Genomic DNA, 25,436 nt, shown 5'->3' on the forward strand with positions numbered 1-25,436 from the left:
CTAGCTCAAGCGCCTTCGCCTGCATCCACAGACCGCAGACAGATGATGGCCAGGCTTGGTCTATCACAACCTAGTAGCTAGAGCCAAGCAGGTAGCACGCCGCTAGAGAAGATATCCATATATAAATTGTGCGGTCGTACGGACTACCCAACTAGCTTCGAGCAGTCATTCAAGGCCCCGCCATTCTCTTCACCTGCCTGCCAATTCTTTTGCGATGCGAGTTTTCTTTGCCCGTTTGTCTGCTCCTTGACCCGTTCCTTTAGAAACCGAGGCGTTTGGGGTAGCATTCCGTTCATTGTCTCCCAGCGAACCAAGATAGGCGTTATTTCAGTCTGAAGGAGGGATTTCCACTCCTGGCAATGGTCAGTAGGCGACTCAGCTTACACTTCAGATCCTTCAGAAACTTGGAAGTCAAGACTCGACGGCGGTTGCTCTACATTGGAGCAGTTTCGTGTGCGGTAAACTAAGTCGGTATCCCAACCTGACATCGTCGAGACGTTTATGCCCGCCTTGGCAGAGTTACAGAACTTTTAGACGCGAGGCTTCGACTCAGGCGCGAATTAGCCGCTTCAGCCTCGGCTTAGTCAGATTAAAGGCGCTTGTCAAAAATAAAAAATAAGCTTTGATTTTGGCGTGAAAATCCCGTGCGGCTCTTGGGTAGTTAGCGAACTTTCAACATCCAGTGTAGTCATGAACGGGCACTGAGTTAGAAGAACAGCCACCGAGGAACATTCAAGAAGATGGCAGACCTGGATGAAGAGGCCATCAACCAACCTCTCAGCTCATCGCATGACGCTTCTGCTAATATTGATCAGGATGTCTCCGACGAAACACAGGATTTCCGCTTCTTAAGCACCTTTGCTACGTAAATACAACCGCATGTATCCTTACATCCAGATCCAGGCCGCTGATTCTTGTATTTCCTTATAGACTGTCGGACCCCACACAACCTCAGACGCTTCCTCGGCGGGGAGACAAAGACTTTGAACCCAACCCAACCCTTCACCAAGCCAATGTCCTAACTTCCGCGCGCAATGCAATGCACAATGCTCTCTCTTACCCACGTCTACATAACCCGAAAAGCCGAATAATAGGTGTCTACTATTCTGATGGCCTCCAGAGTGGCGCTTGTGTCTGTGTTCCCAACCCCAAAGGGCAGCATTTTCGAACAATGGCCCAGGCCGATAGTTTGAATCGCATGTGGTTGCTGCCAGAAGAAGCGCTCTATTTACTCGAGAGAGGCAGCCTGGACATTAGATGGCCGGCAGAGGAAACCTGGGAGAAAGGAATACCAGAGACTTCTTCGTTTGAGCTGGAGGGGACCGTTCCTATGAGTCTACAAGCTGCATATGCATGTTTCCTTGGCCGTAGCGGCTTGACCATGGAAAGATTCTCAGTGTACTCGGGATTGAGACGAGGAGGTTACATTGTCATCCGAGCTGATACTTGGGATGAAGAAGATTGCCCTACAGATCTTCAGACGCAAACAGAATCTAGGAAGCCAGCGCCAACACCTGCTCCTGGGGTTATGAGTATTTTTGCAGAACTGTTCAGGTCTATATTTTCCATGAGAACGAAAGGAAACACCGCCCACGGACCTGTCATAGGTTTAGGGATACATCGAAGCTATAGTTCGTTCCATTAACAAATTCTGCCACCTGAACAAGCACTAACTTTTCTTTCAGATGATATTTATCGCTCTCTATCCATTATACCTGCATATGACCCTTCTCACCCTGACGATGAAATCAACAAAAATCCTCCGTCCTCTCCTTACAAAATAGCATTCCATGTTTATAAACCCTCTACGCCATATAAGAAATCTAACCCAGGCCCACCAGACTTTAGACTTGCTGTTGTCGATGCCCGGTCGAACCCCGTTATCCCCACGCTTGAGAATCTAAGCGCTCTTCTGGCTAGTACTCCACAAGACCCTCCTCGTGGCGAGAAGATGGATCGATTACTCTATATGCGTCTTCGACACGGGTATCGAAACGTGATATTAGCGGTGGTAGATCAGGGAGTCGTTAGTTATTTGCGTATCAGCGACGCTGGGTTTATGAAGGAGCCTTTATATTCGCAGAAAAGGAACCTTGGGCCTGGAAATAAAGGTGGTCGGCGTCCCTCTAATAAAAAGCGATAGTGGAGGCTAAGGCTTGTCTATTTCTCTGATAGTGTAACAAGCTACGTTAAATGTTTATGATACCCCTTTGATGCTCTGTATATTATAAGCCCATGAGATACGACCTTCATGAGATGTACAGGAGATTCTAACTTTTGTTCCCTTCCAGCCATCATCATTGATATAGATCCAAACCAAAGAGAGGAAATATATGACCAAACTGATCTCAAGGGGCGTTTAATATACCCATTCTTCTTAGACATTCCGTTGAACGATGTGGCAGACCACAGAATGTAATGCCGAATGGATTTCAGTCTTCTGCAAGACAAGGAAGAAGTGAAATAAAAAAAGGACCCAGAGCGCTAACACGCATTAAGTATTGAATACCTATCAATATCATGCTATATCATGGGTTAGAATGATTGAATTCGAAAGATTCAGAGAATATAGCAAGAAAATAGGGTGGGATAACTGACTATCCAGGTAATCTGCAGCCATGAGCAATTCTAGGCAGAGTTCGGGGGGAATGTCCATGTCAGGGACATTTGTCTGTCCTTTATTTCGTTCATTGTAGAGAAGGTATTCGCAAACCTTTTCGAGTACTACGCCGCTAAACACCAAAATTTGAATATGTTAGGTATAGTCTTCAGCACGCATAGAGTCCTGGGCCCGATAGTTGGTATATGTTTGACCTACTTCAGTGTCTCAAGCACGCACCGCCCTGTGACTGCTTCTGAGAAGTTGCCTGAGATATGAACAAGTCAGAGCTAGGCCAGAGAAAATGAATATACCAGTAACATCGGGGGTATGGGTAAACTCTATAGTGGGATACAATGGGGCTGCACTGACTTGAAGGTTCCAGCATTCTGCGAAGGGTGCCTGATACACAGGCAGCACTCCTCGGGATCACAAACTCGAACCCATCATTAGAAGCCAGAGTAACAAATTCAGCAGCTGATTCCTGATTAGTAGTCATTTTCCTTAAGAGTTAAGCTGTGGTCCTTGGTTTAGCTATTGGCTGATCATTCATATGTTTATCAAGAACGAAAGGTCGCAGAAGCCTTCCGCCATCGAACACAACCTTAAAGCTAGGCTCCAGCACGTGACACAGTTACGTCGGGTGGGGCAAGCCACTCGCTATAAAGCGACCAATGATAATTAAGGAACGAACTCCAAAGAGCAATAGCGGAAGACAGACATAAAACATTATATATAGGTCTTATAGGTAAGTAAGGAAAAAGAGGGCACTATCTGGGTATAAATAAGTAACATGACAAGTAACTAAGGCAAAACCATAAGTCTAAAAATAATCTATCCTCTGCTACAAATACTAGATAGAGCTTCGTCCTGTTGACCCCTGGTTAGTACCGAGTGGAGTCGCTCTTTGGCTCATATCTAGATGCTTGGGTGAATATATAGATGCATATGGATCCCTTTTACTATAGTAACTCCCGTCTGACGCAAAATCAGAGAGGCCCTACACGGGAATTTGGAGCTTTGTTTTCAAATACTGCGTCAATTCGTTGAAGCTCCTTGGTAAAGCAAGTATCCGCCAGCTTCCTTTTTTTGCTTCCTGAGTTCGCAGACACGTCGGACAGAGCGTTCTGTATAATGGATCGCTCGAAATCAACGATCATTACGTGTTGCGAGGTAGGATTCCATAGAATATTCCGTGGCTCTGCATCGCCATGGAGGACGCCCTTTGAGTGAATTGACTGGAGGGCATTATGCACCATGGTTGAAACATCGGCATCTTGGGGCACTACTCCTGTTTTGGAAATCGACTCTCCCGCCCAGCTCAAAAATAACATGTGGGTATAAATCCCTTCATCGAAGTAGTAGGGAAACTTTGGCACCAGATCGACGATACCAAGGCAGACCGGAATACACTTTCCTTGCAGGCTTTTGAGCTTGTTGTAAATTTGCATTTCATGTTTAAGCTTATGCAAATTCCAGGATTCCACCCCTTTGGCAACTAAGGTGTGTCCGGACGATGAGTGCCTCACTTTGAACAGGGCGCCACAGCTACCTACTTTATAGAGCGGACGGCAGTCTGCATCTGGGCCACGATCCGTAGCAAGTTGTGTACGGATAAGGGAACGAAAGTTTCCTGGTCTGATCTTGCCTTTATAGTTCTGGTGATCTCCATAGTTGGGGCACGAGGTATCAGGACGGCCACCATTCCTGAGTGCAAGAAGACATTGCTGAGTGCAATATGGGCGGGTCTTTATAGCTGGTTCTGGGGCAAAAATGGGGAATTTACTTGCGTTGGTAGTTTCCTTTTGGTTGGGCGTTTCAGTTGATTTCCCGCTTGACTTAGACCGAAGGGCCGCTTTCTTTTTGGCTCGTGCACGGCGGACAGTGGAGCTTAAGCGGGAAGAAGAGGCAGACGGAGATGGAGAGGGTGAGCTTGACGACCGGTCTCCATCTTCTGATGGCCGGCATCTTGACCGTAGCGACATCCTAAAGCGAGGAAGGTCGCGTGGTCGCCTACCACGGTACGGGGGTGATATACGCTTTGGGCGGGAATCAGGAGGAGTCTGTTCTAGAATATCGGCATACTCCACGGGCCAAACATCGAGCCCATCAACGGCATCATGCCACTGCTGGGAAACTGGCGGAGATGAAAGTGCTTTGATTGTGAATGCAAGCACCTGGGCAACTGCCGTTGACTGAAGGTCCTTATCATCAGTTCCTTTGACATCTTGACTTGGCGTGCAAACTGAACATTGAACGGAGGATGGATCGTCGAGAATATAAACAAAAATGAATGCTTCACCGGTGCACACGTAACCGTAGCGTACCCCCTTGAGTACCATGTACGAAAAGAGCTGAGTTATAACTGCAGCGACCAGCCTTTTGCAGTAGAATTCAGTGTCATCAGACTCCTTGTCGATGACATCCCGGGCGGGCTGGATCTCCTGGGTGAGACCGGTAGCTATCTCAGTTTGCATGAGTTTATGTGGTGCTTTGTACTCAATGGCGATTGCAGGCACATGCTCATCCCCCTCTTGTCGATAGATGCAGAATCTGTCTGCTTGTCCCCTTGTAATGGCCTCTCGGGTCTGGCTGTTGCTACCCTGACTAGCAGCCGCTGGGGGTCCAGTTTCTGCTGCAGCTGCTGCATCAATTAGCGTACTTCGGGCTTCTTCCCTCTGTATGGGTTTCTTCTTTGTAGCCCCCAAATTCGTGTGGCTTTCGAAAGTGACGGAGCCTCGCAGTCCGAGGGCTGTCTTGAGATCCTCATGTTCGGTGATGCGGTCGATTATGATACGAACATGATTCTCCACTGTTTCTCGTTCAAAGTACCGAAGGTCCATCTCCGAAGTGATTGGGGAAATGAACTGGCGAACATATTCAAGCTGGTGTTCGGAAGGAAATAGCTTCTCCTCCAGGAATGACGGATGTTCATATAGTTTTTCCCACACTGTGGCCTGCTCCTCGGCAAAGGTATCCCATATCAACATCCGCGAAGGCACCCTTCGGTTGGCTGGCTTTGTCACTGGCCCTTTGGTTGTTTTGGTCGGGTCAGTGACGATGTTGATTGAAAGCAACAGCTCGTGACAGGACTGGAGGAAGGCCGGTAGCGGTACAGGCTGTAACTGAGCTTCGGCCTCCTCACGACGTCGCTGTTCCTCTTGGTGAAGCCTTTCTGCCTCTTGGTGAAGCCTTTCTGCCTTTTCACGGCGTCGCTGTTCTTCTTCACGAAGTCGTCGTTCCTCTTGCTGCTGCCTTTCTGCCGCTTCGGCCCTAGCCAGCAGCTCCTGTATTTGTTTCTCCATTGTGTGAGCAGATACACGCTCTTGAACACGCTCGAGGTGCTTTTTATCTAGGCAGTTTTCACTAGGGAGCAGCGGAAGGTCGAAAGAACGGCCCTCCAGCAACTCGCCAGGCAGCAGCCTTGGCCAGTTTAACTGACTAGCCACCTATCTGGAGAGACAGGGCCATTTCTTTCTAGCGACATGCTAGTTCGTTGACAACCTGGTTGCACGACATGGATCGTCTTGCGTTGTAGCGGTTAGACTCCTGGGGAGCGGAGTTGGCGATGCCGAGGCTCCGATGCCCAGGCCAGCTCTTCCAATACCTCCATGGTAGTTAGTTAACTAGGCGTACAACATCCACTATCAAGATACCAAGATACCAGGAGTTTTCACGTCAACGATAGGAGTGTGGTCGTTATAACTACCTAGTTACGAGATTGACGTTGGAGCATATGTTTTTTAATCGTGCCGGCTGTCGGGCGCTGCGACGGGCCTACCCCTATTCAATCAGAGGAGCCCCCGGGAGCTGGACTGCTTGTTGTTCCTATTCAACTGCATCGACACCCTCCTTGGGTCGTCTGAAGGGAGCAACATGCATGGTTACAGGGGGTTCATCTGGCATTGGCCTTGGAATCGCACGGCGTTTTCTCCTTGAGGGAGCAGAGAGAATCATTCTCGTTGGACGAAATACACAGCGACTCAAAGATGCTGCGAGACAGTTAGTTCCTGAGACCTCATTAGACGAAGGTCCTGAAGCAGCTAAAATCCTCCATTCGGGCCACTTCTCCCTGGTGACGGGGGACGTTGGCTGTCCAAAATTTTGGTGTGAAGACGTCAAGCGCCTTATGGTGTGTCCTCGTTTTTCCTAATAGCATTGGTTTGATGAATGGCATTTCTAGATAGAGGATACTAATACATAGTCATAGGGCAAAGTTGACATTCTTGTCAACGCCGCTGGAGTCTCTCACTCGTCTCTTCTCCCCACTGCAAAGGACGAGCATATCACTCAGATACTGAATACCAACTTGCAAGGAACTATCTTTGCTTGCCGAAGCATGACCAGACAGGCCCTTCGTCAACGGCGAGCACAGAAGCAGCAGTCCAATGATGACTCGACGGCAGCATCCTACGCTGGCTCGAAATGTATCATCAACATATCGTCTTTGCATGCGTCTAGGGGAGGAGTAGGCGTGGCAGCATATGCGTCTACCAAGGCTGGGGTGATTGCATTAACCAGGGCCATTGTCGCGGAGTCGAACTTGTCTTCTTCTGGCGCGAGTATCCGTGCAAACGTTATAGTCCCTGGGTACATTGACACAAGCATGCTCGATGGTAAGTTGGGCTTGTTCAGTTTCCGGTAATATACTGCCCTACTAACGCTGGGATAGAACTAAGTGAAAAGTTCCGTAAGGAGGTAGTGCAGTCCATTCCTCTTCGGCGATTAGGGATGGTTGAAGAGGTCGCCGATGCTGCCGTATTCGTAGCCACAAACCAATATGCTAATAACTGTGTGCTAAATATCGACGGAGGCCTGAGTGCTGCGTGAGTTTTTGATAGCAACCATTGTTTGACATGTAACAGATAGAAATGATGTGCCGGGAGGCGTTGGGAGCGATTAGTGTGCCTCAACTTCTTCTCCCGGCCAAAATATGTAGCATAATACAGGTACGAAAGCTAGGTTATAGACTTCCGAGTTCAAGAATCATAGAGCATAAAGCACATCACATGGTGGAACAAAAGGGAGGAAGGGAGGTGAATAGGAAAAATATCCCAGTGTAAATGCAAAGTCTGAAACCGTGGGATAATTCTGAACATGTCCCAGCCGTAAGAAATCCGCCGTGTCTTAGTTGCGCCTATCCGGTTCCAATATGTAGTCGCGACCCAATGCATGCGGCCGGCACGAAGGGGCAGACATCCAGTTAGGTGAAATATTTAGTAATGAAAGCAAAAAAAATAAGACAAAAAAGAAAGAGGAACAAAACCACCGCCTAAAGAAATTAGTGTTCCCTTCTCTAAATTTTGTTCTGGGTCCGGTCCAATCAATCCATTAATCAGCGTCTATAAGGATAGTGCCTGTGTCGTCCTCGACAATAATAGGGTTTGTTGGGGTGTTGTTGCAGTCTTCTGTCCCGTTAGCTATCTTCTTTGCAGGCTGACCTTCGACAACTTCAAGCCCTGCCTCGTCTGCAGTTCGCTTGAGTTTGCCGGATATTCCATTCTCCTGGGCGGTAACAGAAGGCTCCTGTTCCCCAGCGGGCTTCGGTTTCCGCGGGATGTCAGCGTCAGACGCCTCAAGGGAGATGGGAGATTTATCGTCGGTTCTGGTAGACGTTAGCTGCTGGTACAACAATGTGTTATTTTGGTCTACTAACCGTTCGGAGACGAGTATTTCCAGGTTAACCCGGGGGTTGTCGTCTTCTTCGTCCACAACGGTAATGAAGCTGTCCTTTTCAACGCCGAGTTCGCTTAGTTTCTTGGGCAGATTGTCTTCCAGGTCTGGATCATAGATGGTCCCTATTTGGTTGCTGACTGAAAATTCCTCGCCATAGCCTAACTCAAGCCGAAGAACTTTTTCCACCAGATCATTGAGGGTTGCACTCTCTGGATTAATGAAAATCTTTCTCTGAGCTACAGCACAGACAGCACAGTCGGGGTTTGGTGGCTTGAGGCTGTCAGTATTAATAGCTCGAGCACCAGAGCGTTCAAGGAATACCTGGACCACCACGTTAGCAGAGATACACAGATACACGCGTAAATGGAAGAAACGGGGTGCGAACCATCTTTGCACTATCGTAATCATTCTTTAAAACTTTGAAGGCCTGTAGAACACACAGCGCAGCAGTCATTGCATTGGTAGTTGCAATAGCAGGAATGATGTTGCCCGCCATTTCTAGAGTTGGTTAGTATTTAACGAAACTGAACATCAGGAGGGAGCTGCAACATACGCTTGATGTCAAATTTGGATTTGGCTTCCAATCCAAAGATCGCAGCACGTAAGTTGGAACTTGAAGCCACAAAGTCCAGTGTGTCAACATCGTCCTTGTCAAATGACAGCATGATCTTGTCTCCATCCTGTGTCCCGGGCTGACCATCCAAGAGCCGCTTTTTCAGTCTCACAATACTGCCTTTTTGGTTAACTTAATTTTCCTTAAAAAAAAAAAAAAAAAAAAAAAAAAAAAAAAAAAGAAAGGGTCAAGCAACACCTTAGGATGTAGCAATGACTGACCTGTCCTTGAAGACGACGAAATTCTGGGCTACAGTCCAGACTTTCTGATCATCCGAACAAATGCCTGCGTCGATTCCTTTAGATTCCTCGGATAGGGAGCTGTAGGAGAGCGGGTTTGGCTTTGGTCTTGACTTCCACATCTCTTCGACGGCTTGTAGACGCACAATGTCCTTGTGGAAGACCTTTTCGAACACTTTTTCAGTAAACTCATCAGAAGGCATGGAGTTCCGGATCTCCTTTAGAGCCTTGGCTTCCTGTCGTAGATTTTCGATTTCACCAGCTTATTTTTTATCTCGTTAGTCGCAAGAAAATTCTTAGAAGACACGGCTGGCGCTGGCGTACCGTTTTCAGCATCTTCTGTATGATCAAGCTCGACATCATCTTCGCTCGTTCCAAAAAGTTCACTGTAGAAGCCAGAGAAATGTTAGTTGTCATTTAGTTACAAGCGAGGAAGGGGAAATGGCCAGATAAACCCACGGGAATAGGTAGCTCTTTGCCCAGACGATGCAATGGATGGGCTGACTGGGCGTGCTCCTTATGGTGCAGACAGGGAATGACTTGGGCACAGGCTTGTTTGTGCAGTCATAACATTCTGTCCGGCCCTTCTTGATGACCTGGACCTGACCATTGTAACCGGTGGTGCCGCTCTCTATCAGAGGGACGTTTGCCGCTAGACACATCCGGTTGACATGTCTCCTCGCATCGAGGTTGTCCAGTGCGTTGAAGACGAGATCAAAGGATGCGAACCAGTCGACATTAAAGCGACTTTCCTTGATGTTGGCATGGTATGCTTCGATGGTCGACTGAGGCCTGAACTTCTGAGCGACTTCTTTTGCGACCTAAGTGATGTCAAGGAAAGAGTGCGAGGTTAGCCAAGCGAACCGAACATCCCTATCATATAGATGCATCGAGAGACGTACGAGAGCCTTGGGCTTCTTGATATGCTCGTGGCGGAAGAGAAACTGCCGATTCAAGTTCGAGAGGTCGATTGTATCCAGATCGATGATGTGGATGGTGCCGAAGCCAGAGAGGAGGAGGTTCTTGAGGAGCTCGCAGCCGATGCCTCCAGCGCCAACAAGCAGCACACGGCTCTGCCAGAAGCGACAAAAAAACTTGTCAGTAAAACAAACGGTCAATGGCCACGTATAGATGAATCTCCCATACCTCATGGACTTTTGGGACGAGCGAGCCGATGGACTGCTTGAGGAAACGATCGCGGCCATGCGCCGCGTGAGGTGACATGGCGCGCAGAGGAGCCAGGATGACCACCAAGCTGGCCCAGCAGCAGACGCAGGTACAGACAGGTCAGGGCGCAGTAGTCGGAGCAAGGCAGAGCAGAGCAGAGGTAGATCAGTGTTCGTCTTCGTCGGCCTCCTCTTCGCTTGCGTCTCGGGGGCGCGCGATGGACGGGGTGGCGGGTGGTTAGTTAACCTAATCAGTTACGAGAGGGAGCGGACGAGAGAACGACGAGAGAAAAAAGAGGTGGTGACCTCATCATCCCCAGGCGGAAAGTGGATTTCCTGCAGCCCTTTTGACAGAAAGACGTTGCCGAGAGAAAAGCGCAGAGAAAGCAACGAATAATGGGCACAGCAAGGAACCACACTGTTTCCTCCCTGTATCTTCCGTCTCTACTAGTCTAGCTGCTCTTATGATTATCAAGTGTTGTCTGTCGTCTGCCGTCTGTCTCCCTTGAACATGACTAGTTAACCAGCCGCTGCGCGATGGAGCATTGCACGCTCTTGTATCTAGAAACTGCCCCTAACCCCGCTACACACACTGTCGCTACAGAGTAGACCCTCACTGCTGCTGCTGCTGCCACTGCTGCCAACTATCATCTGCTATCACTTGCTGGCTTGTTACTATCGCTTTTACCGCTGCTTTTTGCTGCTTTTTGCTGCTTTTTATGCTGCTTCGACGTGGAAACAAGGTTTGATTAGTAAGATAATGGCATTTAGTTTATGTCATGTCACGTGAAGGAATAGCTTGCTAAACATGGTTAGCTCCGTGATTGGCCCAAATTGCACCAATAGAGGGACAGGAAATGTAAGCCTTGAAACTTGTACCATTCACATGACTTTAAAATCCTGATTTACGTAAGCATAAGTTTAACGGCGCAAGGAGAGCCCCTTGTTTGACCGAGAAGAAATTATATATAAAAAAAGTTTTCTTTTTTGCTGCAGAAAAGAAAAAGGGAGTCCAGAAGGAAAAAGCAGTCTACAAAACGAATCTCAGGTTCTTCTTCTTCTTCTTCTTCTTTTCATTCGGGGGATTCTTTTTTTTTTTTTTTTTTCTGATTTGCATAACTATTTAATGTGTTGTTTCCTTTTTTAATACCCTCCTTCCCTAGCTGATATTTTAACAGAGACGCTCTCTTGGGACGCTTTGCATTCAATTCTTCTCTAAACATCTAATTATGCATGCGGATGACGATTATGATGATGATGGGCCGGACCTGGAACTGCTGGAACTGCTCCGGCAGTCCCTCGGCCTGGGGGGAGGCAACTCAAAAACACCGCCGCCAGCAGAGACAAAGGTTCTCGAGGGCGCAAAGTTCATCTTTGACAACGCTATAGATGTTGCCCTTGACCCTAAGGGAACCAAGTCGGCTGCCAAAAATATTTGGAAGATGATGCAGGAAAAAGAGTACTCGACTGAGTCATGGTCAGCCCATGAGTTGCATCCCAAAGCTAAAGACGAGTCCACTGTCAACTTTATATTCACCATGGATCTTCTCAACTTCAGCTTCTGGTCTGAACTTGATGCGTCGAAGAGATTCGCGGTTGAGTATCGGGGTAGGAAATGGACTGGTTATTGGAGTCTGGTCGCTGCCTTGCAGAGGGCCCTTGATGAGGGTATATATTCATCTACCCCTACTTTGCTTGTCCTTTGACACTCCAAAAAGACACCGTGCTGAGACTTACAGAGATACCCATTACGAGCTCCGACTTTTGGCAAGATGAAAATGAGTGCACAGATGAAGTGCTGAGGCATGTTTTCCGGTCTGCCACTGACGAGGAGATTCCTCTTCTTGAGGAACGCATCGCCTGTCTACGAGAAGCAGGATCAGTTCTCTATGAGGTATACTTAACTTCAATTATTGTCTGTTACATCATTCTTATGCTAATCTGTTCCCATAGAAATATGAATGTAGTTTTGCCAACTGTATTGCAGAAGCCAATGGTTCAGCAGCAGCTTTGGTCAACCTCCTGGCTCAGAACTTCCCTTGTTTCAGAGACGAGGCCGAGTTCTGTGGGAAGAAAGTCCGGTTCTACAAGCGGGCCCAGATCCTCGTTGCTGATTTATGGGCCTGCTTCCAAGGTCAGAGTTACGGAGAGTTTCATGATATAGACAAAATAACCATGTTTGCCGGTATGCTTCTCTAGCGCTCCCCCATATCTTGGACTTGTAAATCATCTAACGTTCATAAGATTATCGTATCCCTCAAATGCTTAATCAGCTTGGTTGTCTGCTTTTCTCTCCGCCGCTGGAGAGTGTTATTCGGCAGCACAAGCTCATACCTAGTGGCCATCAGCGGGAGGTCGAGCTTCGTGGTGCCAGCATCTGGGGCGTGGAGCTAATAAGGCGAGAGATACAAGAGCTTCAACGGCAGAGGAATGGCCATCATGAAGCTAATGGATCCAAACCTTTACATATCAACGCCATCTTGATTGACTTTTTCTTATATGATATGGTCAAGGATATGGAGGCGGACGGGAAAGAGACTATGCCACATCATCGGACAAGAAGTATCTGGTACTAACCTTGTCCTCATACTTTTACTTCTTCACCTGACCACTATTATGTGCTCTCAATAGATTTTAACCAATTAGACCATGAAACATTTTAATGTCTTCCGATAAGCTTTCTTCCATTGTTGTGGTAGCACTTGATCTAAATAATTTCTCAAAAAGCCTGGGTATGGTGCTCCGTACTCCGAATATGCTAGAAGTAAACAATGTTGCAGGTTTCCCGGGTATGCCCAAAAAAAAAAAAAAAAAAAAGAACCAACAAAGGATATGGAAAAATAAACATATAAAGGACATGAAAAGGAAGAGAAGTGGAAGTAAGATCACATCTCAACCTGAGATCTCGACCTGCTCTATCCACATCATGATGCGGTCCCTCCACGTTCCATACGAGTATCTCTTATCTTCACTCAGCCAGTCAACCTGAGGATGCATCATTGTGCCTAGTCCAGGTAGCAGTGTGTCACCACAGTGATTGTGCTCTCCGGACGTCAAGTGCCTTCTTCCAGCATCCGCATTCCTGCTCTTCACCATCTTCCGCTTGGGACTGAGTATCTCATCATCGTCTTCTTCAAAATCGGAAGCCTCGTCCAAACCTCTCTTTCTTCTCTTGTTTTTCTGATTGTAGGCCTCGATCTCATCTGCAGTTGGTAAAGGAATGTTTTCAAACCACTCTTGGTCAATGGCCCAGCCCATCTCAAGCATGATCATAAGCCATGCATCGACTTCCATAGAGTATTGTTCACGGCCATTTACCACCCGGGGGAGACCAACGCTGTCTAATGCGCGGCCTATCGTTTCTTCCATATCTGCCTCATCCACTTCTGTCATCGGTTTGTTTGGGTATTGTTGTACATCTGCATCGTATACCATCCCAATCCGCCGGGTGTAGACAACGAAATATATGGCAATGCTCAATGTCGTTACCCTCTTATTGGTCACCTCCAATGCTTTGGGATCATCCTGTTTTGTCCCGAGTGATAAGACGGGCGAGACGAGATCCTGCCATTTTTCTGTAAGTCGTCCCTCTGCAGCTGAAATAAAGGATAGAACTGAGCAAAGGCCGGCGTATACATGTGGCGGCAGTGTAGAAGCAAATGTGCTAGGTGATGGAATCTCCTTTGCTCGCGTGAGAGAAGGAAACGTCTTGCATATCGTCCTGATTTGCCCCATTGTCCACTGAGGTAACTCCACGGCAGGCGAACTGCTCGTCACTAGCTTTGATGATGCATTATTCCGGCCATCCCCCGTCTTCTTAACCTGTCTAGGAGATGAGATGGCTGATGATGTGGCTGTTGGGGTAGGCAAGGCCGGAGGAGCCGTAGCTTTGTTCTGTATCCTGGCCGATGCGCGTTTCTGTGCTTGGGGTTCAGCACCCTGGCGCTTGGAGCTGACCGACGAGCTTTGCAGGGACTGTTCGAGGTATGCGTAGAGCTTCTTGTACACTCTGGGAGGGCATGGTGGACGGCTGAGAGGGGATGGAAGTTTCAACGTCCTGGTTAATCTAGAATCCGCCCGGAGTTAGTCTGCATGTCAATGGGGGCATCCAAAGAAAGAAGCGAACAGCACACTACCTCTTGCAGGCGATTTCCGCACACGCATACGGCCTGGCAATTTCCATCTCCGGCTTGAGAGTCGCACCACAGCTCCGAGTCTGGGTAAGCAGGGAAGATGCAAGATTCAGCAGCTCACGAGGGAGATCCTCTGCGAGCGCGGGCAGAAGGCTGGCCAACGCCTGCTCGATAGGCCTGAGGCTCATGCTGGGCTGTGAGTATCAATTGAAGTAAGTGGGCAGGATGTATCCGCAATACTGCTCCGGAGCACCAACAAGTCAAGAAAGCAAGGTCACCAGAGAGCTACTCCGTACTGTCCATTATCAATTGCCCTCTCTTTGTCCAGCCCTCACTTTTCCACCCGCGGTGGTTGGTTTGTTTCTTCTTCTCTCTCGGCTTCTTCTCTTCCCAGCCACCAAAAAGACGCGACGGAGACGCGCCAGACGCGTTACTAGCGCGCGCCACTTTAATATCTGACTAATATATGACTAAATGCGGAACTAAGGCCGAAGTTCGGGTGGATAAAAAGGAGAAACGGCTTATGATTGGCTGGTTGCTCGTTACCCCGCGGAATGGTGGAGGGTGGAGGGTTTTTTGGGGGAAGCCACTGTATTTTGTGCCTGTATCCCCAGAGGAGCCATGGAAGGGAGCGTCATAGCAAGCCCAATATCACGGAAGATTGGAAGCGAAGTTGGGCGAAGGAGAGTAAGTACGGAGTACTCTAGATGGTCACTCTGTGCTGTAAGACTTATCAGGAGGGCTGAGGAGCTGGATCTTGTCTATAGAAGAGAGTACACTCCACAGACGAGCCCAACCTATCGACCGAATAACATTTAAACATCCCCCGACAACCTCGGGCAATTCGACTAAGATAGGAGTGGCTGCAGACGCCGATGTAAAAGGTTAAGGTTGAATGCCAATTGGATTAGGTCTTTTGACGTGGTCTCAGTTGTGATGTTAATGGAGGCTGATGACATTTTCAATATATAAGACGACTGTTTCTTCAACCATATAAACACTTACCACAACACATTGATACACATCTAGATCTTTGCTGTAAAACGACTGCTCTACTCCGTACAAGCCGTATAACTACATGAAGGTGACCACGATGTATCCGCATCGCGGAAAGATTACCATGTCCACCGCCAGATAAGATATACTCTACCCTATGTGGGGACGTTGCGGGGGATGATGGTCCAACCAACAGGGGAAAGATAGCTTCAGCACTTGGAGAGGCGTTGTCGACAGTTAGTTGACGGGATATACCCTCCAGTCAAGCAAGGCCGAGGCGGGATCGCCCTACTTCACCGGCTAAATGTTAGGAGGGGTTCCGGTTAGCCATGTCTTTGTTGATAGATAAATAGGAGACGAGTTCGCAGTGCAAAGGCCAGAGCGGCAGACTAGACGACACATCAGCGTTAAGGTCAGATATCAAATTTTCACGAGTAAACGAAGATGGGACAGTGCTATAAGGAAATATCTGCGGCGGCGAGGAAGCGGAGAGATGATGCCCTTGCTGCGTTTTGGTCTATCCCCGATGTCAAGGAAGATGAGCTGCCGCAAGACTTGCGATCGTACCCTCAGACTTCAGGTCTTCTCACAGCCGAGGAGCTGGAGATTATCAATTCCGATGCCTCTGTGCTGTTAGAGAAGCTCAGGACAAGAAAGCTGTCTTCCGTCATGATAACCACAGCCTTTTGCAAGGCAACTGTCATTGCACAGAAGCTGGTATGTACAAGGACGTTTCTTCTGCTCGGGGACGAACAGGTTGTTGGCTGACGTGGGAGATTATAGACCAACTGTGTCACTGAAGTTCTGTTCGACGAGGGATTGAAGCGTGCAAAGGAGCTGGATGATCACCTCGAAAGGACAGGAAAGGTAGTCGGTCCTCTTCACGGCCTACCAGTCTCACTAAAGGACAACTTCATGACGGTCCCTCATCCGTCGTCTATTGGAATGGCGGCGTACACTATCGAGCCTACAGTAAAAGACTCCGTGATAGTGACAGGACTGCGGGACTTGGGTGCAGTCTTCTATGTCAAGACTAATGTGCCCACGGCGATGTTGATGGCAGAGACAGACAACAGAATCTGGGGAAAGACCAGAAACCCCATCCACAAGGGCTTGAGCCCCGGTGGCTCGTCAGGCGGAGAGGCAGCTCTCCTGGCCCTCAAAGCGGCGCCATTGGGACTTGGGACAGATATCGGGGGTAGTATTCGTGTTCCAGGTGCGTTCTGTCATCTGTACGGATTGAAGCCTTCTTTTGGCCGGTTCTCAACCCTGGGAGGACGAGCAGCCATACAGGGACAGGAGTTTATCCCGTCTGTGTGCGGCCCAATGGCAACCTCACTTGATACTGTCAAGCTGTTTTGCGAGACGATCTTGTCCGAGCAGGCCGGGCAGTGGAACGCCGACCCCAAACTTCTCCCCATCCCCTGGAGGAAGGATGTCATTCAGCCAAAGGGGCGGAAGCTGCGTATTGGTATACTAGGTAACAATGACGGCGGTATGACTTGCTACCCGCCCATAGAGCGTGCCCTTAACATCGTCAGCAAGGCACTGAAAGAAGCGGGTCATGATGTCTTTGAATGGTAGGCCACTCCTCCGCTATTTCAAAACTGTATATATGGCACTGACGAATTGCTTTCAAAAGGGCACCAACTGGCCACACTGAGGTTCTGCGTCTCGTCATGGAAGGGTTCAAGGTATTCGGAACATCCGCCATCCTCCCTCAACTAGAGAAGCACGGCGAGCCTCTCTTCAAGTGTATGGAGAAGACCTTCTCAACGCTCAAAGAAGACCAGCTAGACGCTGTCAAGCTGAGTGATATGATCATCGAACGCAACGGCCTGCAACGAGCGTATCTCGACAGGTGGATGGCCACCAAGACGGACACTGCCGGCCCCATGGACTGTATCATCGCCCCGGCCGCCGTTGCTCCCGCTGCTCGTCTGGGATACGGCGAGACGGTTCAGTACTTCGGCTTCACTGCCTTTGGTAACCTGCTAGGTATGTTTCTCTTTCGCCTGGCCCGTTTTGTGCTGTCCCGCTGCTGATAAGCTCTGTGACCGGTGGTAGATCTCCCTTCGTGTACGTTCCCCGTCACCTACGCAGACAAGGCCGTCGACCTGAAACGAGACGCGAGCTGGAAGCCCTTGAACGAACACGACAAGATCATGCAGTCCGAGTATGATCCTGAGTTCTATCACGGTGCGCCCGTCTCCCTGCAGCTCTACGGCAAGCGGCTCGAGGAAGAGAAGGTAGTCGAGATGGTGGAAGTCGTTGCGGATGTCCTCAAGTTCAAGCCATAGTCCCTCTTTGTTATCCAGATAGCAGCCATTAAGCCCTCAATAGACCAGTCTCTCTCGCTATATTCACGTAGTTCTTTGATCCTGACCACCATCTTCCCCTACTGTTGGAGTGGAGGCTCGGCTCGTGTTGTGTTGGCTGGAGAAAAAGCCGCCGCCTCAAGGTGGTTGCCATGGACAACCAGCGTTTTTCTTACCAAGCCGATGAGCCTCCAGGCAGCCAGCGACGACAGACAGACAGACAGACACCAACGACGGCAGCTTCTTATCAACAGCGAAACAACAAGAGTGCGATCTAGTTAAAATACTCAGCTCGCTATCGCATCAAGATAATCCTTAACTCACCGTCGACATGGCCCCCCGCCGAAAAGCCGCCGAGTCGCGCAAAAGCAACCAGGCAACCCTCCAGTTCGGCTCGCAGTCGAAGATATCAAAGCCCTTCTCCAATGCCTCGATACCCGGCAAGGACTTGAAGCAGAAGTCTACCTCGCCCAAGGAGATCTCCCTGCCCACCCACAGCCTGCCAAAGAAGCAGGACGAGGGGCAACAACAGCTGCAAGAACCTACCGCCGAAGTCACGGCCACTCCAGCATCCACAACTTCAACAGCCGTCGTACACGAGCAGGCCAGAGCCGAGGCAGCGTTACCAAAGTCGAAGGAAGATGAGCAGGCAGAGGCATTGACGTTGAAGCAGCTGCATGCGTACTGGCGGGCGGAGGAGAGAAAGCGAACTGCCTCGAGAGGTATGCTGAATACTTCTGCGGGACTTTGGGCCATCAATCTGACATTTACGGGTTTACAGTGCATCAGGCAGATCTAAGTATTGAGGAGAAGATTCTACGGCACTTTGACCTGTGCAGTCAGTACGGCGTAAGTAAATTCATCAGTATACTTCCCCGGCAGCAAACAAGCAGCAGAAACAAGCTGACCGAAATATCTTCTGTCAGCCATGCATTGGAATTGCACGGATAAAACGCTGGAGACGAGCTCATGCTCTCGGCCTGAATCCGCCTATTGAAGTCCTTGCCGTCTTGTTAAAGGGAGAGACGCGGGAGAAAGCGAGCGAGAAGGCATACATAGACGAGTTGCTATCGTGATGTCCCGTTCCCTTGGGTATTCCTCCCGAGTACCTCGTTTTTTCTTCTCATGTTTAATTACGACGGCAGATGCTCTTTTATTACCGCGGCTGGTTGATTTCCTGTGTTATTTTTTCTTTCTCTTAGCATCCTGCATGCTTTGGTCTGTTGGGTCGACTGATGTTGACATTGATTGCTTTTGACGCTTCTTGTCTTTTTTTTCGCTAGGGACCATAGGATGCTGCGTGTTTTCTGGTCTCTTTTCTTTTTGGACATCGGGTTGATACTCGGGAATGCACAAGGTTGGAATTCATATTACTCTTCTCCCTAGATCTTTCTTTTGACCACCGAGAGCAGCGGACAAAAGCCAATTATGGCGACGGTAATTGGTTGTCTGCAGTGGTCCTGAGCAATCGGTCGGGCGAGAGGGAGGAATGCCGACCAAATCTTCGAAATGCACCTCGTCCAGCATCCATTGTTCACATGGAAATTTAGTAGAGGAAAATGGAAGAGAGAAGGAGGCACACGGGTCGGCGCTTGTTTAAAGACGGCGGAACGAAAGAAAACCTGGGGAAAGGCCCTTAATATCCTCGGGCCAACAGAAACCCCCCCTGGATGGATCCGTTCTCCGTTTCCCCAGGTTTAGCAAGCGAGCAGATGACAAGTGCCCCTTTTCTTCTCTCGACCTTGTCTATCTCTGCCTGGCGCATGCAGCATCGTAAAGAGTGGTCCCCCGAGTAATCTTATCACCATGTCATGCATGTTTCCCAGGGTTGACTGTCCATATGGCCGAACAAACATACGCAGAGAGAGGGAGAGCAGAGAATTAAGGTAGAGACTAGAGAGTTAGGTGTGTCAGAGTTCAATATCAACCCCTTTCCCGAGAAGCAAAGACGAGATTAGTTGACCTGACAGAGGACTAGAAGGTTAAAATCAGAGAGCGACAATAATATGAGGAAGTCAAGCAGCTCTTCCCTCTCGGTTCTTAATCGATGCTAAAACAGGGGAGCCAATTTGCGAGATCCTCGCATGCAGGTACATTAGACCAATCGAAGGGAGGGCTGGGCCTTTTCCTTGCCTTCCATCTGTATACGAATCTGCAATCTGCAGGGCTTCCGAACGCTTGCTCGCTCTTCTCGCCTACAGAGGCCGATTCCTCTCGCTTTGACCTAGCTTGCCCCCTTTTTTGCTCTCTTTTTCCTCTCTCACCGAGGATGTTCCTCTTGCATGCAGGAATATGCATGTGTACCAACAGCTAGCAGAAAGTAATGCCAGGCGGCCCATGAGATGTGAAATGCTACGTCGACATGTCTCGTTGCCAGGGAACCTGCATCAGCGCACGGGAGCTGACTCCTTCGCCTTCGCCATCGGGCTGAATGGAGGCTGTGAAATGCTACATCCGTCATCGAGTGACACCCGCAGCATCATCATCATCCCCATCATCAGCTGTATCCAGCGGATGCATGTCATCAGAAACAAGAAACAACAAGCGGCTAGTTGCCACGAACTCTTGACTTCGAGCAACAGCTAAAAAATAGGATCGAAATCAGTAAAATTCGACGATGTGACGTTATGCAGGCGGAGAGCATCGCCTCTTTGGGGATCTCCGGCCCCTAACCTCAAGCTAGGATCGGATATGGCACGACAAGATTTGGCTATTCACACGCACACGGCACACGGAAAACAGAGACATGCAGAGAGACACGCAGAGACGACTGGAAAACGAAGTAAATAATAATTGTGCTTGCTATCGGGACATGGCTGGCATGGATCAGTGCTGAGATAATCCTCCGTCGATGGAGACACCGATCAAGCCAGCAAAAAGAAAGCAAGCCACGAAATAAAACAGAATTGGAGCACAAGATCAGAAAACCAAAAATACACAGATTTACCCCAGATCGGGCCATTTATTCCCACTCTCGATGGAGCACCGCACCGCTGACATGGAGGACTTTCCATAGTTAATTAGGCATGACAATAGTTACTTAAGGGGGAGGAGACATCGAGGGTGATAGTCAACGCTGCGGGAGTTGATATCTGAGAGCCCGCTTGAGACGCCCGGGTGATACGACGGTGGCACAGCTAGCCATGGGGATTTTCCAATGTGGCATTCGGCCCAGTGGGCATTGTCCGTTACTATCATTGTATAGTATAACTCATCGATCTAGAGCGGTGGTTGGTGGTGGTGGTTGGATCGATCGTCATCATCATCGTTGGCGAGGAGGACTGACGACGACAGTAGCAACCAAGCTGGACATCTCCAGGGCAACAGATATGCGCAGTGCAGTCACCAGGACAGAGCTCAGAGCTTGAGAAGAACGAGTCAGAGTAAGCCGACTCGTCCAACCACCCGCTGACGGATTTTCGAGATGGCAAGGAGAGAAGAAGCAAAGAGAGGAAGCGGGTGACAGTACGATACAGCATAGCACGGAGGACGAGCTGCGATCCCCTTGCCGCCTCCTGCCGGGATCTCCATATAGCCTCCTCTTGCTTCTCTTTCGACCAGGCAAGCAACGATGAATCTGTCCATGGCCAGTAGAGATGCTCCATGTGGAGACTTGACGTGAGACATCGATCCCAGCCCTCTGTCTCGTTGCTTTTTCCCCTTCCCACCTGCATTGCAGACACTAACTGGACAATGGCCATTCAGAGTGCTGGGAGCTGCTGGGCCAAGCGGGCTTCCCCGTTCCAACTGTGTGAAGGGGAGTCATGGAGAAGCAGATCGGCCACGGAGATTGGCGACAAGGCCCTTTTTAACAGCAAATGGGCTTCTGGCCAAGCGGGCCTACCGGCTTGAGATTTTCTTTCGAGAAGCCTGGAGGCGCAAGGGGGGTGGGAATGGCGAGGAACAGAACGAGATGCAGCGGTGCATCCGTAACCTGAGAAGAGCTAACTAACATCTGTTAGCTCCTGCTCGTTGATGTTCGAGCTATGGCTCACTCCGCATTATATTATATTGTGCGGAGTAAAGCAGAAGGTAACCACACCAGGGGCCCTTGGCTATTCGCACGAAAGGATACAGAGTGTAAGGCTCTTTCGTACAGCCGCTTCCTTCCACCATAAACACTGTCTTACAGCGACAGAGCCCTTGAGGAAGAGTCCCCTCTTCAGTGAAAGGGGGAAGAAAAGCTTGACCATCATCAACTTGCCCATTATCGAGGTGGTTGGATGTTTGTTTGCCACATTCAGCCGCCGGGCGATGAGAAGTCCACCAATGGTCCCTCCATGCGCCTGTTCCGATACACAGAGTACAGAGGATGGACTTCCAGACCTTCGGGCGAAGCAGAGGAAGACACAATAATAGTGTGGCAGGGGTCCTCTCGACCAAAAGCAACCAAAGCCAGCATGAAAAAATAGCATCTCGTTCGTTCCCCAGGGCTACGACGACGACCCACTCTCTGGGGGAGCAACAAGGCCAAAAGTCCACACCACCCCATACCCCGTATCCACGCTTGGGAGTACATCCACGATGTACAGAGCAACCGACCTCGCTCTGAGTGGACAACAATTAATTGTACTCTGGAACCGCGGTACAATACACGAACATCCTCCGGCTTGCAGGACGGCATCTCCATCATTGTCTACAGGAACCAGCCATTCAGTCAAATGTTGCCGTCACCATCACAACCACGCAAGATCAACCGTGGGTTACAAAGGATGTATACGCACACGAATGTACATGTTCCTGGTACTGATCCAAGTATAACTGCTCTGACCTTGCTGAGCAAGGGATAAGGGCTGCATGTGAAATTTTCAAACCTCTCTCTTCCCTCCCATCCCCCATCTGGCCAAATTGAGAGATCCCATGTCTTCCACTAACATATACCCCGGCCCCAAGCCGACGTCTGCTGTCCACACGCTACTCCGTACTCTCCATACCCTTGAGCTTCACCCTTGGCCGATGAACTTGAGGGCGTGGGGTGTGGGTCCAGCTCCTTTGCTTCTTCCTTCTCTTCCTCCGCCTCTTCTTCAAGTGGCTTGGATGTGGTGCTGTTATTTTGTAAACCCGGCCGCTTGTTGCTTTTTCCGTTACACTGATTTATTGCCTCTCTGATATTCCTTTTTCCTTTTTTGCAAAAAGTTGGATCCTCTCCTCTTGTTTCTCATCTGAAGATATAAAGCTCTTCCCATCCTACCTGCTGCGTTCTGGCTTTTCTCTTCCTCCTTTTCCTCTTCTCTCCTCCATCCTCGCAACAGTTCTTAACATTGACACTCGTTTCGTCGTTCAACTGTCGTTTACTCTAGAATTAATACAAGTCTTTCTTGTCTACCAAATACCGACAAAATGAAGTTCTCTCAGGCCGTCATTGCCCTTGCTGCTGCCACCGTCGTCTCTGCTCAGCTCCCAGACGTTCCTCAGTGCTCTGTATGTGCTTACCCTCCATATAAGTGCCGGTGATGAAAGAGGACCTATTTTGCTAACATTACCCTTTAGCTCCCATGCTTCCTCGATGCTCTCACCACTGATGGATGCTCCGAGTTGACCGACTTCAAGTGCCACTGCTCCAAGCCAGAGCTCCCAGCCAAGATCACTCCTTGCGTCAAGTCCAAGTGCCCTGTTGCCGAGCAAGTCTGTAAGTTTGGACCTGACTTATATCACCCTATTATTCCCATGCATACGCATACTAACCTACGCTTATAGCCGTCTCCAACGCCGTCGTCAAGCAGTGCTCTGAGGCCGGAGCTCCCGTCTCCATTCCTCCAGTTGAGGAGTCCTCCTCCAAGCCATCCGAGCCCTCCACCAGCGAGGCTCCAACTGCCTCTCCCACCGAGAGCACCCCAGCTCCCACCACCCCCGCCCCAACTGGCACTGGCTCTCCATCCGGCACTGGTGCTCCAGGTGGCCCATCTGGCACCGGCACCTTCACCAACACTGGTGTTCCAACCCAGTCCACCCCCATCTACACCGGTGCTGCTTCCGGTCTCTCTGCCAACATTGGCGGCATGGGCGCTGCCATCCTTGCCATCGCTGCCTACTTGTAAACAATGTCTCGATCAAGACCTATGCAAATTAATAATTAATTTTTTTTTTTTTTTGAACACTTCATGTCTCTTAGTTGATAAATTTACCCCTTGATGACCTAATATATATACAATCTACTTCTTGAAAGAGAGAAGACAGACAAATGTATTATCCTGATGTGATTTTTGATTTTGTTTCGAGGAAAAAGCAAGAAAATTTCGTCTACATGTCCGTTGCATTGGAGATATTTCTCAATTGCGGTCTGACTACGGAATACTCTATACGTATCTGGAGAAAAGGAAAACGGCCCATATCTCATCCTTTGGCTTATGCAGAAAATACAAGATAATATTACACCGCTTGATAATCTCAACTCTTGGTCTGCGGGACAAGAAGGCTTACGTATGCCTGTCTGCTTGGCTATTTATTTGTTTATTTTATCTGTCACCTGCAGCCCGGTCGTGGCGCGCCTAGACAACCGAGTGTTTTTTTCAAGCAAAAGTAACCACTAGTTATGATAACCCAAAGAAAGCCACTTGGGCAGTCAGTTCAGTGAAACGAATCAGCAGAAACAGCTAACTAACAGGATCTTGATCCGCCGCTATTGAAATATCTCGTAATCCAATATCGCTATAAACTATTACGTACGGAGTACGGAGTACCAGCAGTTAATATTTATGGTGTCAGCATCGTACAGCATTTTGCATAGCTATCAAGTTTGCAGGCAGGAACTTGGCACCTCCAATCTCTCGGTATATTTAGACACACACGGAGAGAGTGGGAGAGAATGTGTGTGCGAGAGAGGAAATAATATGAGTAGTAAAGAGGAGAGGGTGTGTGTAGTACGACTTATTTTTTGGCTAGTTAAGGAGTTTTAACTAGTGCATGTCGATGTCTGCAGCAGTCCCCCTGCATCCCCGTCCAGACCACCGTTCGTGTCGCACCAGCAGAGTCAGGGCCTGCAGTGGTCATACAAGCAGCCACTCGATGGAGAGCTAGGCGGACTACGTATCGTGTCTTGAGGCAGGCTTCCTTTGCTGTCACGCACCGGCATCGCCCATCTTGGTATTAACTAACTAGTCCCGCCAGTCAGCTAAATGGGCCTCACTCCGACCCCCGCTTTGAATATTATGTGGAATGATCGTGATGGGGAACATGGTGCATGGTTCGAGAGATACTCTATTTCTGCTATATGGTCCCAAATTGTACTCATACGGAGTACTTAGCAATGATCGGGCATCGACTAGGTCGCCTACCTGGCATCTCTGGAGCGCTTGATTCTTGATTGATAAAGGCGTGAGGAACTCTCCAGGTGGTCGGTAACCTGATATATGGTCTATATAAATGTATATACCCCTTGCTGATGGCCTCCATTTGGGTACAGCCAATGATATCTGTTCAATTAGAGTTTATATTAGTTACCATAATTAGTAACATCTTAAGCGCCTGCCGCGAATAATTTTACTTCACGGCGGCAAAACGAACAGATAGCCGCCAGAATGAAGTAATCTTCTCTTCACCTGTTTATTTATTACATTGTAACAGCCTATGGATCTTAACTCGGCTGACAGTCCTATAGCTGTTCTCGTCAGATTTACGGGTATGAAAGAGGAAGAAGAGGAAGAGGAATTATGTCTAGTATTATGCATCATTTTGATCATGGAGAAGTTTTAAGTAA

The 25,436-nt window shown here is 49.0% G+C and overlaps 9 protein-coding genes across 9 annotated transcripts; 6 read left to right on the plus strand and 3 right to left on the minus strand.

Annotated features, from left to right (window-relative positions):
* Positions 1–740: 740 nt before the first annotated feature.
* Positions 741–2,419, plus strand: ARB_02733 (tRNA splicing endonuclease subunit (Sen54), putative; the record flags this gene model as incomplete). The annotated part of the gene is made up of 4 exons (XM_003010955.1): positions 741–865; positions 931–1,532; positions 1,686–2,114; positions 2,265–2,419. 4 exons carry the CDS (start codon positions 741–743, stop codon positions 2,417–2,419), a joined length of 1,311 nt encoding a protein of 436 aa, XP_003011001.1.
* A 1,169-nt stretch (positions 2,420–3,588) lies between these two features.
* On the minus strand, positions 3,589–5,904 carry ARB_02734 (uncharacterized protein; the record flags this gene model as incomplete). The annotated part of the gene is made up of 1 exon (XM_003010956.1): positions 3,589–5,904. One exon carries the CDS (start codon positions 5,902–5,904, stop codon positions 3,589–3,591), a length of 2,316 nt encoding a protein of 771 aa, XP_003011002.1.
* Positions 5,905–6,479: 575 nt separating this feature from the next.
* ARB_02735 (3-oxoacyl-acyl carrier protein reductase) lies at positions 6,480–7,429 on the plus strand (the record flags this gene model as incomplete). The annotated part of the gene is made up of 3 exons (XM_003010957.1): positions 6,480–6,731; positions 6,810–7,215; positions 7,272–7,429. 3 exons carry the CDS (start codon positions 6,480–6,482, stop codon positions 7,427–7,429), a joined length of 816 nt encoding a protein of 271 aa, XP_003011003.1.
* Positions 7,430–7,930: 501 nt separating this feature from the next.
* ARB_02736 (uncharacterized protein) lies at positions 7,931–10,278 on the minus strand (the record flags this gene model as incomplete). The annotated part of the gene is made up of 7 exons (XM_003010958.1): positions 7,931–8,596; positions 8,661–8,773; positions 8,829–9,004; positions 9,110–9,389; positions 9,452–9,513; positions 9,587–9,948; positions 10,030–10,278. The coding sequence occupies 7 exons, from the start codon at positions 10,276–10,278 to the stop codon at positions 7,931–7,933; spliced, it is 1,908 nt and encodes a 635-aa protein (XP_003011004.1).
* Positions 10,279–11,522: 1,244 nt separating this feature from the next.
* ARB_02737 (uncharacterized protein) lies at positions 11,523–12,869 on the plus strand (the record flags this gene model as incomplete). Its single annotated transcript, XM_003010959.1, has 4 exons — positions 11,523–11,961; positions 12,033–12,187; positions 12,247–12,478; positions 12,538–12,869. The coding sequence occupies 4 exons, from the start codon at positions 11,523–11,525 to the stop codon at positions 12,867–12,869; spliced, it is 1,158 nt and encodes a 385-aa protein (XP_003011005.1).
* A 316-nt stretch (positions 12,870–13,185) lies between these two features.
* Positions 13,186–14,614, minus strand: ARB_02738 (uncharacterized protein; the record flags this gene model as incomplete). The annotated part of the gene is made up of 2 exons (XM_003010960.1): positions 13,186–14,350; positions 14,460–14,614. The coding sequence occupies 2 exons, from the start codon at positions 14,612–14,614 to the stop codon at positions 13,186–13,188; spliced, it is 1,320 nt and encodes a 439-aa protein (XP_003011006.1).
* Positions 14,615–15,866: 1,252 nt separating this feature from the next.
* Positions 15,867–17,722, plus strand: ARB_02739 (uncharacterized protein; the record flags this gene model as incomplete). Its single annotated transcript, XM_003010961.1, has 4 exons — positions 15,867–16,139; positions 16,206–17,002; positions 17,065–17,420; positions 17,526–17,722. The coding sequence occupies 4 exons, from the start codon at positions 15,867–15,869 to the stop codon at positions 17,720–17,722; spliced, it is 1,623 nt and encodes a 540-aa protein (XP_003011007.1).
* A 349-nt stretch (positions 17,723–18,071) lies between these two features.
* Positions 18,072–18,816, plus strand: ARB_02740 (DNA polymerase delta subunit 4, putative; the record flags this gene model as incomplete). Its single annotated transcript, XM_003010962.1, has 2 exons — positions 18,072–18,462; positions 18,623–18,816. 2 exons carry the CDS (start codon positions 18,072–18,074, stop codon positions 18,814–18,816), a joined length of 585 nt encoding a protein of 194 aa, XP_003011008.1.
* Positions 18,817–23,080: 4,264 nt separating this feature from the next.
* ARB_02741 (GPI anchored CFEM domain protein) lies at positions 23,081–23,778 on the plus strand (the record flags this gene model as incomplete). Its single annotated transcript, XM_003010963.1, has 3 exons — positions 23,081–23,161; positions 23,231–23,369; positions 23,438–23,778. 3 exons carry the CDS (start codon positions 23,081–23,083, stop codon positions 23,776–23,778), a joined length of 561 nt encoding a protein of 186 aa, XP_003011009.1.
* Between the last annotated feature and the right edge of the window lie 1,658 nt (positions 23,779–25,436).

The sequence above is a fragment of the Trichophyton benhamiae genome (assembly GCF_000151125.1).
Source record: "Trichophyton benhamiae CBS 112371 chromosome Unknown contig01206.0, whole genome shotgun sequence".
In the NCBI taxonomy this organism is placed as follows: domain Eukaryota; kingdom Fungi; phylum Ascomycota; class Eurotiomycetes; order Onygenales; family Arthrodermataceae; genus Trichophyton; species Trichophyton benhamiae.